We start from the raw sequence: 13733 nt of genomic DNA, 5'->3' as shown, positions 1-13733 counted from the left end.
AAACAGGACCCGGAGAGAAAAGGTCCCGGAGGCCGGCTGAATCGCGAGAACGGCCTGTTCCGAGTGCGGGGCTCGGGGCCGACAGGCGTATGATGGAGAGCAGAGAAGGGGCGAATTCACCAGAGGTGGCAGTAACAGGCCAGCTCGACTCTTCAGTCTTTCTCCGAACCTCGCTGAGGTGGTTTCACACCGACTTTCTTTCCATGATGCACAGGCAAGCACAGGGGTGAAAGGTCACAAAAATGGCGCTGGCCGTCTGTCTTTTACCCCGCTTGCTACTTTCTCGGCCTCTACCGGCCTGGGCCGCCCGCCTCCGGACTCCCGGTTCGGCCGAGGTGAAGCCCCCATCGTCTGGACTTTGCTGCTTCTGCCGCCGCCGCCTCTGCTCGGGAGCAGCCCCATTTCCTCGAGTCTCTTGGGCCTCCGCGGCCTTGGCCCTGTCTGCTCGGGGTCCTCAGCGTCCCGTGCTCAGCCCCCTGGAAGTCGCCGCAACCCTCCCCACTTTCCCTTCCTACCCCCGGCGAACCTACAGCACCGAGGAGCAGCCCCAGCAGCGTCAGAAAACCAAAATGATCATTCTAGGGTTCTCCAACCCCATCAACTGGGTTCGGACTCGAATTTACTCCTTCCTTATCTGGGCCTATTTCGACCAAGAGTTCAGCATCACAGAGTTCTCAGAAGGAGCGAAGCAGGTTGGTTTATTTCTCTAGGAATAACCTATCCACCTCTCATGAATTCAGCAGTTAAGATACGCAGAAGTGTTTAGCGGTGAGGTTTCCACTGGGTCTCAAATGATCAAATGTGGGTAGTGACCCAAATACAAGGCCCTCCGGCCACTTGCTGTAAACTAAGCTTCTACTTGTTTGCACGGTCTCCGAGGAATAGGGTATTGATTGAGAGACCAATTTGAAGTCCCTTAACTACTTTTTCTGCCGTCTGCAGGTTTTGAATCAGATAGAAATGGATTCAAAGCCTATTTCTGACACTTAAAAGGCTTTATTTCTTCTGAAATGTGATTTTTCTGCAGAATGAAAAAGACGATACTGATTATATGCTGGCATTGATATATTTACTTCTGGTTTTTTTCAGTTTATTTCTATAAACACAGCCATTTATACTTACTTATGTGATCTGTCAATTATAAATTAAATGTTAATATAATCAGTGTCAATATTAACTCGTGCTTTTTGCTTCCCTGAGTCAATTCTTGACTAACCTGTGTTTTTACAAAAAATTTAAAAGCAAAGAGCAAGCATAGTTAATAGTATTATAAGGGATAAACCTTAGTTGCTGTCAGTTCTCAAAATTTTTCTTTGTGTAGAGGTAAATGAGCTTGATACTACTGTCCTTCAGGATTCCTGCAGATGACTTGTGAGCTTGTCAACCTCCTGCTCATTTATGCATCAATAAGGAATGGAAGTCATCCCCCCATGGACAGGATAGGAATCAAATCTAAGTCCCTACTTCCTTTGACCACAAAGGAGCATGGAACACTTTTTAGTCACTCTTTATCCTAAAGGTCCTCCAGCTGTGAGCTATTTTAGTCCTCATCCTTGCTATTAAGTAGTATTTGCACCCATTCATCAGACAGTCTGTATGCAGTTTTGCCTCATCTAAATCAATTTTTGTGCATTTAGCCATTCTGATTTCCAAAAAGAATATTAGGTCATCCATGGCAAATATTTAGTGATTCCATTAAACCAGTGGTTGCTTAACATAACCTTTCAGATCAAGCAAACCAGTTTTTCAACACCTACAGTTTAAAAGGACATGGCTGAAAAGTCTTCCTACCTAGATCTCATAAGGCAACTCTTCCTTCTTTTGCATAGATGTAATTCTAGGGCTTGGGAATAATCTGGTGCATAAACATTGGCTAGATTATCTACTCTCTTGAGCTCAACTTGGCCTTTAACTTCCCAACTATAGAATATTATCTTGGGATGTGAATATCAAGCTGTCAGTTAGATCATGTTCATTAACATTTTTCTTTTTCAGTCATGGAACATGAAAGACACCTTCATGCTCGTTATTCTAGTCTAATTATCTTTTACAGATGATAAAAATCAAGTCTAAAAAGGTCAGATGATTAACTCAAGGATGCATAGCTAGCAACTGCTGAGGTACATTGTTCTGTGACCCACTCTACAAGCATTCTTGGTTCTCTAGAGTTACTAGAAATTGACATGGTTAAGTATAATCTAGGCAAGCTTTTTAAAAAATTTTTATAATTTAAAATTTTTCTCTCAAAGTATAATTGTAATATTGTTACAGGTATACAGTGTTACAGATATACAATGTAGTGATTCATAATTTTTAAAGATTATACTCCATTTATAGTTACAAAATACTGGCTATATTCCCTGTGTTATACAATGTAGCCTGTAGCTTATTTTAAACCAATCTAGGCAAGCTTTTATTCATCATGTGAGCCAGAGGAATAGGTGGTCCAATGATACACAATCCTTAAACAGCTTTATTTGTGCCACAAACTTTACTTCCATTGATAAGTACATATGATATTATCGCTGTTACTGCCATCAAACCACATTAACCATTTACTGTTTGTTTTCCAGTATCTTTACATATTTTGGCCTTTTCTATGAAACAAAAAGCTATTTCCCAGAAGCCTGTTTAGGTTGCGTATGTGCGTGCTAAGTCACTTCAGTCGTGTGCAACTCTTTGTGACCCTATGAACTATAACTCACCAGGCTTCTCTGTCCATGGGGATCTCCAGGCAGGATTATTGGAGTGGGTTGCCATGCCCTGCTCCGGTAGTCTTCCCAACCCAGGGATCAAACCACCTCTTGTGGCTCCTGCATTACAGGCAGATTCTTTACCACTAAGCCACCAAGGAAGCCCCTTGCTTAGGTTAGGAAGTCTTATATCATCAAAGCCTTATCAGGGCAGCCTCCTATTGGGACGTTATTACCTTACAGGATAATTTGCTCAGGTTTGATCATTGGCCACAGAAACTAGAGTATCATAGTTGGATTTCAGCATGATTGTGATATCTGTTACTTCTTACCAAATTTCACCCGTCTTCCACACACAAAGGCTTACTAAAATACATAGGTTGTTTCTGAACCCTGAGAGCATCTAGAATGTTTGCAAGGGATCCTTGAGTCCATTTGGAAGTGTGCTTTTTCTCAAAATTCAATTCCATTATTGTTCAGTTCAGTTCAGTTGCTCAGTTGTGTCCGACTCTTTGTGACCCCATGTACTGCAGCACGCCAGGCCTCCCTGTCCATCACCAACTCCCAGAGTTTATTCAAACTCATGTTCATTGAGTCGGTGATGCCACCCAATCATCTTATCCTCTGTCATCCCCTTGTCCTCCTGCCTTCAGTCTTTTCCAGCATCAAGGTCTTTTCAGATGAGTCAGTTCTTCGCATCAGGTGGCCTAAGTATTGGAGTTTCAGCTTCAGCATCAGTCCTTCTAATGAGTATTCAGGACTGATCTCCTTTAGGATGGACTGGTTGGATCTCCTTGCAGTCCAAGGGACTCTCAAGAGTCTTCTCCAACACCACAGTTCAAAAGCATTAATTCTTTGGTGCTCAGCTTACTTTATAGTCCAACTCTCATATCCATACATGACTATTGGAAAAACCATAGCCTTGACTAGATGGACCTTTGTTGGCAAAGTAATGTCTCTGCTTTTTAATATGCTGGTTGGTTTAATATGCTGGTTGGTCATAACTTTCTTTTGAGAAGCAAGCATCCTTTAATTTCATGGCTGCAATCACCATCTGCAGTGATTTTGGAGCCCCCAAAATAAAGTCTGTCACTGTTTCCCCAACTATTTGCCAGAAAGTGATGGGATCAGACGCCATGATCTTAGTTTTCTGAATGTTGAATTTTAAGCCAACTTTTCCACTCTCCTCTTTCACTTTCATCAGGAGGCTCTTTAGTTCTTCCCTTTCTGCCATAACGGTGGTGTCATCTGCATATCTGATGTTATTGGTATTTCTCCTGGCAATCTTGATTCCAGCTTGTGCTTCTTCCAGCCCAGCGTTTCTCATGATGTACCCTGAATGTAAGTTAAATAAGCAGGATGACAATATACAGCCTTGACGTACTCCTTTTACTATTTGGAACCAGTCTGTTGTTCCATGTCCAGTTCTAACTGTTGCTTCCTGCCATAACAAAATATCTCAGTCTGGGTTGCTTAAACCATAAAACCTTATTTTGTTGCATTTCTGGAAGCTGAAAGTCCTAGAACAAGGTGTTGGTAAGTTTGGTTTCTTCTGTGGCCTCTGTCCTTTGCTTGTAGATGACCATTTTCTTTCTGTGTCCTCCCCTGTTTTTTCCCCCTGTGTTCATGTGTCCTGGTATCTCTGTGTGTGTCCACATTTCCTCTTGTAAGCACACCAGTCAAATTGGACTAGGGCCCACCCTCATTTGACGTCATCACCTCTTTAAAAATCCTGTCTCCAAATATAGCTACCTTCTGAGGTACTGGGAGTTAGGGCTTCAATGTATGAATTTGGAAAACCCAATTCAGCCCATAACAGTTATGAGAGTTGTCTAGCTGACACACCTTTGCATCCTCTTTCTCTTGCTAGTTCTTCAAATTTCTTAGATGGTTCTTCCTTTAGGAAGCCCCCTTATTGTCCGCCCAGATAGTGTAAGTTCTCACCTGTATTCTTCCAAAATCATCCTGTTCTTATTCCTGTCATAATTCTTGGATTTGTCCATTTTCTCGACGCTCTCCTCAAGTAGACAGGAAGCTCGTTGAAAACAAGTAGTCTTAATGCACAGCTCCATTCCTCATTGCTAGTAGTGTGGGGGATTGCAGTTGACTGTCTCGCACTTTAAAGTGGGATCTTGTACTTTAAAGTTGAGGTCTACTGCATTAGACTGTGCAATCTCATTCTCTTTCCTCCCACTTTACCAATGCCATATCTGTCTTAGACCTGTCTGAAGAGTTAGCTCAGACTGTAGAGAATCTGCCTGCAGTGCGGAAGACCTGAATTCAATCCCTGAGTCAGGAAGATCCCCTGGAGAAAGGAATGGCAGTCCACTCCAGTATTCTTGCCTGGAGAATTCTACAGAAAGAGGAGCCTGGCAGCCTACAGTCCATGAAATATCAAAGGGTTGGACAGGACTGAGCAGCTAACACTTTCAGTTTCCCTATCTATCTTAGTGAGGTTCAGCTGCAGCCCAGATCTCCAGACTCCCAGTACCATTTAGGTTGCACTGCTATGTATTCAAGATTTAGAGGAGGGTCATATGACAGTCAGGATGGCTGATTACTTACTTCATCGTTATTTTAAAAGGGACTATATAGAAGTTTTTTTTTATTGAGAACCTAGTATGTACACCACACACTATCTCTTCTCAGGTCCTTGGAGTGGACACATCATTTGGAATCTGCCCACTTACTACTGTGCATGTGGAAAGGCCGTTAAAAAAGTCAACCAACTTTGAAGGAGTCATGCCTAACCATCGATATCTTAATGTTGACAATGTTTATTGCCTTTATCATAAAATAGTCTTTGTTATACTTAGCCACTGAAGTATGAGCATTGTACATTGTATGGTATTTCGCATAGTATCTTAAAATAATAATCACCACCCTTCCCCCACTTTTCTTTTCTTTTTTTTTTTTAAGGCTTTTGCTCATGTGTCCAAATTGCTGTCACAGTGTAAGTTTGATCTATTGGAAGAACTTGTGGCCAAAGAGGTAATGTATACTTTAATTTTCCTTTATAAATAAATATTAACATGTATTATTTTCTTTCATTAGAATTATATGCATTGTCCTTAATTATGCTTAAAATAACATGTATTCCGTCACCCAAAGTAGAGTCCCTCTATTTTGCCTTTGGAGTACTAGGGGTCTTAAAGAGCATAGAATGACTTGCTACTTAAGGCATAAGTGAGTATGATGTCTTTCAACTCTTACATAGAATGTTCTATTAGGAATTCTCTAACTGAAGAATCAGATGCCTCTCAGCCTTGCTTTTGAAAGTGAATACATATGGCTGTAAAATTAAAAATAGTTTTACAAAATACACTCCATGAAGAATTCACTCTACTTTTTGAAAAGCTTTTGACAGTTCAACAAGTGAACTCTGGTTTGCTTTTTTCCATACTTAGACTCTACGTGTATTGAAAGAAAAGGTTACTTCACTACCTGACAACCATAAAAATGCCCTTGCTGCTGACATAGATGAAATTGTGTACACATCAACAGGAGACATCTCCATTTACTATGATGAGAAAGGTAATCCTGGAGCATAGGCAACTTTAAATGGCCCACAGTTGTCCAGATAAGCTCAATTAGTGAAAGATCCTGGAATAGTAGCATTTTGTTGGTATAAGTGGATATTTATAGAATTGCAGAGAAAATAATTTATTCATTCTTTAAAGACCTGGCTCTGGAAGACTTGGGTTATGGTAATAGTTCTGAATGCCTTTCTCTCTAGAAGTTTGGGATGGTCATGTACACACTGCTGTTTTTAAAGTGGGATAACCAACAAGGCCCTCCTGTGTAGCGCCTGGAACTCCCCTCTGTGGTGTGCGGCAGACTGGTTGGGACGGGGTGTGGGGAGAATGGATACCTGTGTAGTGTGGGTGAGCCCCTTTGCTGTTCACGGGAAACTGTCACAACATTGTCTGTTAATCAGCTATACCCCATTACAGAATAAAAAGATTAATCAAAAAAAAGAACTTTTCCCTAATGCCGTCTAATTCATAGAAGAGAACATTGTCACTTAAGTTAATGAAAATTGTCCAAGACAGGCTGCTCCTATGTCAAAATGAAAATATTTGTGCTTCAGATTTCCTAACTTAAAGGAAACAATTGACTATTTTAAGTGTCCAGCTGTATGTTAAGTAGGAGTAAAAAGTAAAAGAAAAAGTAAATACTGTTAGCTAAACACTGTCTTAAGAGTAACATTAACTCAGAACTCCCAATTGGATTTATTTGGAGACGATGAAAATAATTGAGAGGAACTTTGGCGTTTATCTTGTTCTTTTCCTTGTCCTATTTTCCCAAGAGCATTCCTGAAAACTCAGTGACTTACTTATTCCCTCTACAAATATACACGTATGTACTATGTGCTAGGCACATAGGAAATCTTGCCTTTGCTCACACACTTGGCAAGGCAGTTCTGATTGAGGACTCTTTAATAGTGAAAATATTTTCACATGCATGTTAATTTGAAACATTCAGAAAGGTACTTTTAATGATAAATATTTTCTTCTCCCTAATATTTCAAATTGCATCTTAGCCGCATGGTCACTGCCTGGTTTTTGCATAATCACTGGGCGTAGTAAAGTGAATTAGAGTAGAAGAGAAGTGTTTTTTCTTTCTGGCAGTTGGGGATAAGTTAATAACTTAGCACCAAAACAATGTTTTTCCCCCTACTCTTTTTTGGCTTGACAATAGATACCTGTTACCATAATTTTAGAAAATCCCACAAATGGGAAAGAATCCACATAGTACGCTTGGGAAATAAGTGCCTGCTCAGCAAATAGTAGCTCTTGTATTGTGTTGCAGAGAGGAAGGCAAATACTGGTAAACCCCAAGAGAATTTTCTAAAAATAGAAGGTGTCAATACGGGTACCTTAAGTTAGAATGAGCACAAAGTTTGATCTGTACCGACTGTGTAATTACTGCCAGTTGCTGATTTCGTTTTGGATATAAGGCTGATAGATCACTGTGATCTGTGTCTGTGTGTGTGTGTGTTTTTTCTCTAAGGAAGGAAGTTTGTTAACATCCTGGTGTGCTTTTGGTATCTAACCAGTGCCAACATCCCCAGTGAGGCCATAAGTGGAGCCCGTGTGTTCCAGGTTAAGTTGGGGGATCAGAACGTGGAAACCAAACAGCTTCTTAGTGCAAGCTATGAGTAAGTCTGATCACATTTCCTCGTTTCCTTTCTTTAGAAAATGGAAGGTAGTATGAAGATATGAAAACTAAAGGGAGCTTTCAGAAGAACAAATTGAAATTTGACAAGTATCTGTGACGAAACATAGTCATAAAGACGCACTGGCCACAAAACAGCAGTGTTCAGAAATTAGGAAGAGGTCATGTTGCTGAACCTAATTAAACAGTGTTTCAGCTGTCTATCGCTACATTACAAACCATTCCAAGTCAGTGACAGCAAACAGCCATTCATTTTGCCTGCTTTTCTGCTGCTCTGGAATTTTGGAAAGGCTCAGCTGTGGGGTTTTCTCTGCTCTCCCTGGCGTCAGCTGGGGCGGCAGGAGCCAGAGATTCATTTCCACAGTGGGTTTCCTCGTCCACAGGGCAGCACCAGGATGCTCCTTGGCTTCTCCACATAATGTCTCATCCTCCAAGGCCTCTCTTCATGGCTTGGGCTTGTGGAGGTGTTAAGATAGTTATGTATTCTACATGGTGGTTGGCTTCCAAAAGACAGAAGATGCTAGACATAGCCCTCCAGTAAAGGGCTATGCCCAGGGTTGGAACAGCATCACTTCTGCCATGGTTTGCTGGTCCAAACAGTCACAGGGTCTGCACAGTGAAGGACATGGAGATACTCCACCTCTTCATGGGGCAGCAGCAAGGTCACATTGCAGAAGAGCATGTGAAATGTAGTTATGACCATCTTTGGAAAATAAATATGCTGTAATTGGCACATGGACCATCCACTCACTAGATAATTATTGACCATCTCCTCTTTACCAGGTACTCTGGTGGGAGTTCAGGCACAGAATTGAAGGGTTCCTGCCCTTAAGGAAATACTGTCTAACAGGAGGTTAGCAATCTATTTAAAAGAGACACTGTGGTGTATTATTGTGCAAATAAAATTTGGAACAGTGAACAATTCAAGCAAGTCAGTGGAGATATAGTTTAATATCTGTTTAAAAGAGAATACTTTTATGTCATCAAAGTTATACAAATTTGCTTTAAAACAATGAACAAAACCCCAAAATGACCTAAGAAAGAAAATGTATCCTGTTTCACTAAGGTAAAGAGAATTATATCTTCATTTTTTCACTTCTTGAAGGAAATGTGCTTTTTTTTCCATTTCTTTTTCCTGTTTGGAATTTTGCTTTATTTGTAATTACCCAAAATATTCTATATATTTAAGTACTTATTTAATTTCAATCTACTGAATTGTCTCTTTTTAAAGACATCATCTAGAACCCTATAATCAACATTAAGCTTTGGTTGTTCTGAGAGTCCCTACTAAGATCACATGCAGCTCATAAAGACTGCTGTTTTCAAGAATGAACTTAGTGCCAGCTATGAGTAAATCTAATCACATAGCCAACTTCCATGGAAGTGCTGTTTTATCACCATAGTCCAGTTTTTTTCTCCTCATATTAGGCATATATTATAGCTAGTACTTAGCAGAATAACACGTTTCTTTCACAGACTGACAGATATAGAGTGTATATAGATCTGTCTGTTAAAAATACTCAGTTGAGAATTTTTGTGGGGATATTTTTTGTGATCAAATTGGTAGATCAAACTTTTGATTTTTAATTTTTATTTACCATTATCTGTTAGCTTTTTGCTAAAAACTGCCTCAACTATATACTTGAAAATTACATAGTGATCCAGGAAGTTTTTGAACTGATACAGGATACACATTGTTTATAATGTTTTCCTTAGATTTCAGAGAGAGTTTACACAAGGAGTGAAGCCTGACTGGACCATTGCACGGATTGAACACCCAAAGTTATTAGAATAATTGTTCTTGGAAAAATCAGCGTATTGAACTTTTGGCAATTACTGTGAAAGACTAAGGGAGAAAAAATTTTCAGATCAATTGATCTTCACTTAATCAAGTTTGTGGATTACTTTTGTATTATTATAAAATGTTCCTTGTAGTAAATAAGCATGATACAGTAAAGCATTTTCCACAGATTTTCGTCACTTTCTGTAGAAGTCAAAGTAAAAAGAATTACAGCAGCCCGTCACTGGTGTCATGTTAGTGTATTTCTCATGTTACATGTATATGTATATATACACAAACTAATTTTACAGGTAATAAAGAAGATATTGAAAAAATACACATTTCTAAATTCATAGTCCTGAAATATTTATTTGTGGTTAATACACTTATACCAATAATTCAAGTATGTGGAAGATTTATTTTTAAAAAGTCACTGCTGCTATTTGATTACCTCTTTGTTCACTAGCTAGATGAGAAAGAATAGATGGAATTACAGCAGATGGGTCACTGCAGAACTAAAAATCAGTGAACCTTATTAAAGCACAAAGAGAAAAAAAAAATAGAACAGTGCCTTAGTCCCCTATGAAATAACATCAAGTCTTTCTAACATACTTGTATTGGACTCCTAGAAGATGGGATAAGGGAAACAAAAACAATGTAAAAAATAATGTCTGAAAGTTTTCCTAATTATGAAAATTATAAACCCAGAGATCCAAGAAATTCAACCATCAGGGACACACATAAAGAAAACTAAAGTACATCATAATCAAAGTGTTGAAAACGAGAGAAAATTAGAAAAGCAGCTGGAGAAGAAAAAAACAACCACATTCCAGACAGAGAGTGACTGTATTTCTTTTCTCAAACTCTAAGTTAGAGGCCTTGGCATGGTATCTTTGAAAGAAAAACATAAACCTTTTGACTTAGAATTCCATGTTCAGGAAATATATCCTTCAGAAAAGGTGAGAAAAGATTTTCAGACAAAGAAAAGATGATAGAATTTGTTGCCAGAAAACCTGTTTTATAAGAAATGTTAGGGGCCAGTGGACAGAATAGAGTTCGAAAATGGACCCATACATATTGCACAATTGATTCTGACAAAGGTGCCATGGTTATTTAATGAGAAAAGTCTTAACAAATAGAATAACTATATATTCAAGTAGCAAATAACCTCATCTTTTGCCTTACACAATACATAATTTTAGTACAAAATTTAGATTGTGAAATGGATCATAGATTTAACAAAAGCTAGTACTCTAGAAATTCTGAAAAGAAACAGAAATTACTGTCTTGGGATAGAGAAAGATTTCTTAGTGAATTGTGAAAGAAAAAATTAATTAAAATTAATACTTCTGTTCACAGTAGCAAGGAAATGGAAAGTCAGGTCACAGGTTGGGGAAAACTATTTGTAATACATATTATCTAACAAAGGGCCTGTATTTGGAATATATATATAATGCTTATAACTCAATAATGGAAAATTAGCTTTATACAACTATCATGACTCATCAAACTATGGACTTAAAATGGGTCCATCTTACTATATGTAAATTATTATATATTTTAATGCAAGTTATACCTAAACAAAGCTTGCTAAAATATTTAGCAAGAGTAATTTGCAGAAAAATAAATGATTAAATTTTTGTAAAGGATAAAGCAGCTAATCTGTTTTATCTAATCTTAGATGAAACAGAAAATAAGATCAATTAGGCACATAATTGGCAGCCTGGATGGGAGAGGAGTTTGGGGGAGAATGGATACAAGTGTTTGTATGGCCGAGTCCCTTTGCCATTCACCTGAAACAATCACATTATTAATCAGCTATATCCCAATGCAAAATAAAAAGTTTAAGAAAGGCACATATTACTGAAAAAGAAAAACGCAACCAGTTACACTATCTGTTGTAAGACACATTTCCAGTGGTTTTAAAAATAGATGGGGAGTGTTTAACTTAGAATTAATGAAATACAGTGCTATTTATTGTTTGTAAAAATATACATGAATTGTAAAACTTTTCTAAAATGCAAGAGATTAATAAGGCACTAAATGCATGATATATTGTGGCAACTATCTGGGAGGGAAGGGAGTGGAACTTGACTGTAATGTTTTGTTTCTTAAAAAAAAAAAAATCTTGATACTCAAACTATGGTCTTTGTGTATGTTTTCTCAATAAAAGGAGCCAGGCGTTGGGGGCAATTCCAGTTCTATACTGAAAACAAGAGTAACCTGTAACATATTCTTAGGCCAGAATGCAAGGACACTCTCAAAGCTGACTGAAGTCATGCTAAAAGTTACTTATTACCATTTAACAAACCCAAAATTTAAAAATAACAACAGTTACTTACTTTACCCATACATTTGGGCAGAGTTTGACTTGGTTTGTCTGCTCCATGTAGTGTTGACTAAAGTCAGTTGGGGATATTTAGCTGAAAGCCAAGTTGATGCAACATTGCTTTACTTGTGTGTTTGGCTTCTTGGAGATGTTTGGAAGGCTGGATGCACTGGGTCACTTTTGGTCTCAGCGATCTTTAAATTTTTTGTTACAAATTATGTTAGATACAGATGAAGTAAATTCGCAGATCTGCTATTCCAGTAAATTTTCCTAGTGGTGTTATTGAATATAGCTGATTTATCCCTATTGTGTTGGGTTGTTTAATCAAAAGATTTTGGTCATTTAAGGTTGTACAATAGGGATTCTAAGGTTTTTGTCTTGATCTCACTAGCTTTTATCCTTATAGATGCTACAATCTAGTTGTTCCCGGTGAGTTCAATGTGTTTCTTGTTTGCGGGTGGGGAGCAGGGTGGGCGTGATGGAATTCTACATGTCACTGATACCAGGAAGTTTTTGTCTTTCTTTGGCTTATTTCACATAGCATAATATTCATTCAGGTTGTAGCACATGACAGGATTTCCTTCTTTTCTAAGGCTGAACAATATTCCATTATATAAATATACTACACACACACATATATATATACACTATATCTTCATCTGTTAACAGACATTTAATTTGTTTCCACATCTTGATTACTGTTGAATAATGCTGCAATGAACATGGAAGTACAGATACCATTTTGAATAATGATTTCATTTTCATCTTCCTTGGATCTATGTGTCAAGAGGTGGATTGCTCCATCATATGTTAGTTCTATTTTCAATTTCTTGAGGAGCCTCTCTTCTGTTCTCCATAATGGCTGTACCAGGTTACATCCCCATCAGCAGTGCACAAGAGTTCTCTTTTCTTCACATCCTTGCCAATTTGTTTACCTTTTGACTTTCTGATGATAAACATCCTCACAGGTGTTAGGCTTTTATTTTTGAGTTTACCTGATGATTAGTGATGTTGAGCACTTTTTCTAGTATGTGTTGGCCATTTATGTGTCTTTTCTTGAAAAAATGTCTGTTCAGATCCTTTGCCCAGTTTTAAGTTGAGTTATTTGGGTTTGTTTTGTTGTTGTTGAGCTGTATGGACTCTGTATATTTTGAGTATTAATCCCCGTCAGATGTGTGGTTGACAAACATTTTCCCCTGTTCCACAAGTTGCATTTTGGTGATTGTTTCCTTTACTGTGCGGAAGCATTTTAGTTTGTTGTACTCCCACTTAATGTTTGCTTTGTCAAATCCAAAAAATCTTTCCCAAGACCACTGTCAAGGAGATTACCCCCATGATTTCTCTAGGAGTTTATGATACACAACTGTATATTTCTGCCTTAGATTCATCAAACATTAACATTTTGTCATCTCTTTTTCCTTTTCTCTCTATTACACACACATATACACAGTTTTTATATAAACCACTTGAAAGTAAGTTTCAAACTTCAAATACTTTATCCTAAATATTTCAACATGCATTCCCCACTAAATAAGACCATTAGCAATAATTCCATATCATCCAATATTTAAAACAAAATTTAAAATTCTACCAGTTGTCTTAAAATTATCTTTTTGAACTGAGATTTAATCAAGATTCACACATTGTGTTTGGTTATTATGTCTTTTAAGTCTCTAAAATTTTTAGGAAATCCTCCATCCTTTTTATGACATTCCAATTTTGAGGAGTCTAGGATAGTAGACATAGACCATAT

The 13733-nt window shown here is 38.1% G+C and overlaps 1 protein-coding gene across 3 annotated transcripts; it reads left to right on the top strand.

The window, feature by feature from the left end:
* Nucleotides 1-192: 192 nt before the first annotated feature.
* Nucleotides 193-11791, top strand: MAIP1 (matrix AAA peptidase interacting protein 1). Of its 3 annotated transcripts, none has more exons than XR_006342433.1 (5): nucleotides 193-692; nucleotides 5613-5684; nucleotides 6101-6227; nucleotides 7753-7854; nucleotides 9588-11791. XR_006342433.1 is itself a non-coding variant. In XM_043910456.1 (5 exons), the coding sequence occupies exons 1-5, from the start codon at nucleotides 243-245 to the stop codon at nucleotides 9664-9666; spliced, it is 876 nt and encodes a 291-aa protein (XP_043766391.1). In that variant the 5' UTR covers nucleotides 193-242; the 3' UTR covers nucleotides 9667-11791. The 3 variants fall into 3 exon arrangements, 2 of the variants coding, with proteins under 2 accessions (XP_043766391.1, XP_043766393.1); XM_043910456.1 differs by having other exon boundaries at nucleotides 7707-7854; XM_043910458.1 differs by lacking the exon at nucleotides 9588-11791 and having other exon boundaries at nucleotides 7711-7854.
* Nucleotides 11792-13733: the final 1942 nt, after the last annotated feature.

Source organism: Cervus elaphus, chromosome 8 (assembly GCF_910594005.1).
Source record: "Cervus elaphus chromosome 8, mCerEla1.1, whole genome shotgun sequence".
Taxonomy (NCBI): domain Eukaryota; kingdom Metazoa; phylum Chordata; class Mammalia; order Artiodactyla; family Cervidae; genus Cervus; species Cervus elaphus.
Note: the sequence above shows the minus strand (reverse complement) of the source record. Positions and strands in the feature narration are given on the sequence as shown.

Bases quoted from the DNA above. Each gene is read 5' to 3' on its own strand.
- MAIP1 (XM_043910456.1), top strand. From the start codon at position 243: ATGGCGCTGGCCGTCTGTCTTTTACCCCGCTTGCTACTTTCTCGGCCT. The intron at 693-5,612 runs GTTGGTTTATTT...TTTTTTTTTAAG, and splicing joins TCTCAGAAGGAGCGAAGCAG to GCTTTTGCTCATGTGTCCAA. The intron at 7,855-9,587 runs GTAAGTCTGATC...TGTTTTCCTTAG, and splicing joins CTTCTTAGTGCAAGCTATGA to ATTTCAGAGAGAGTTTACAC.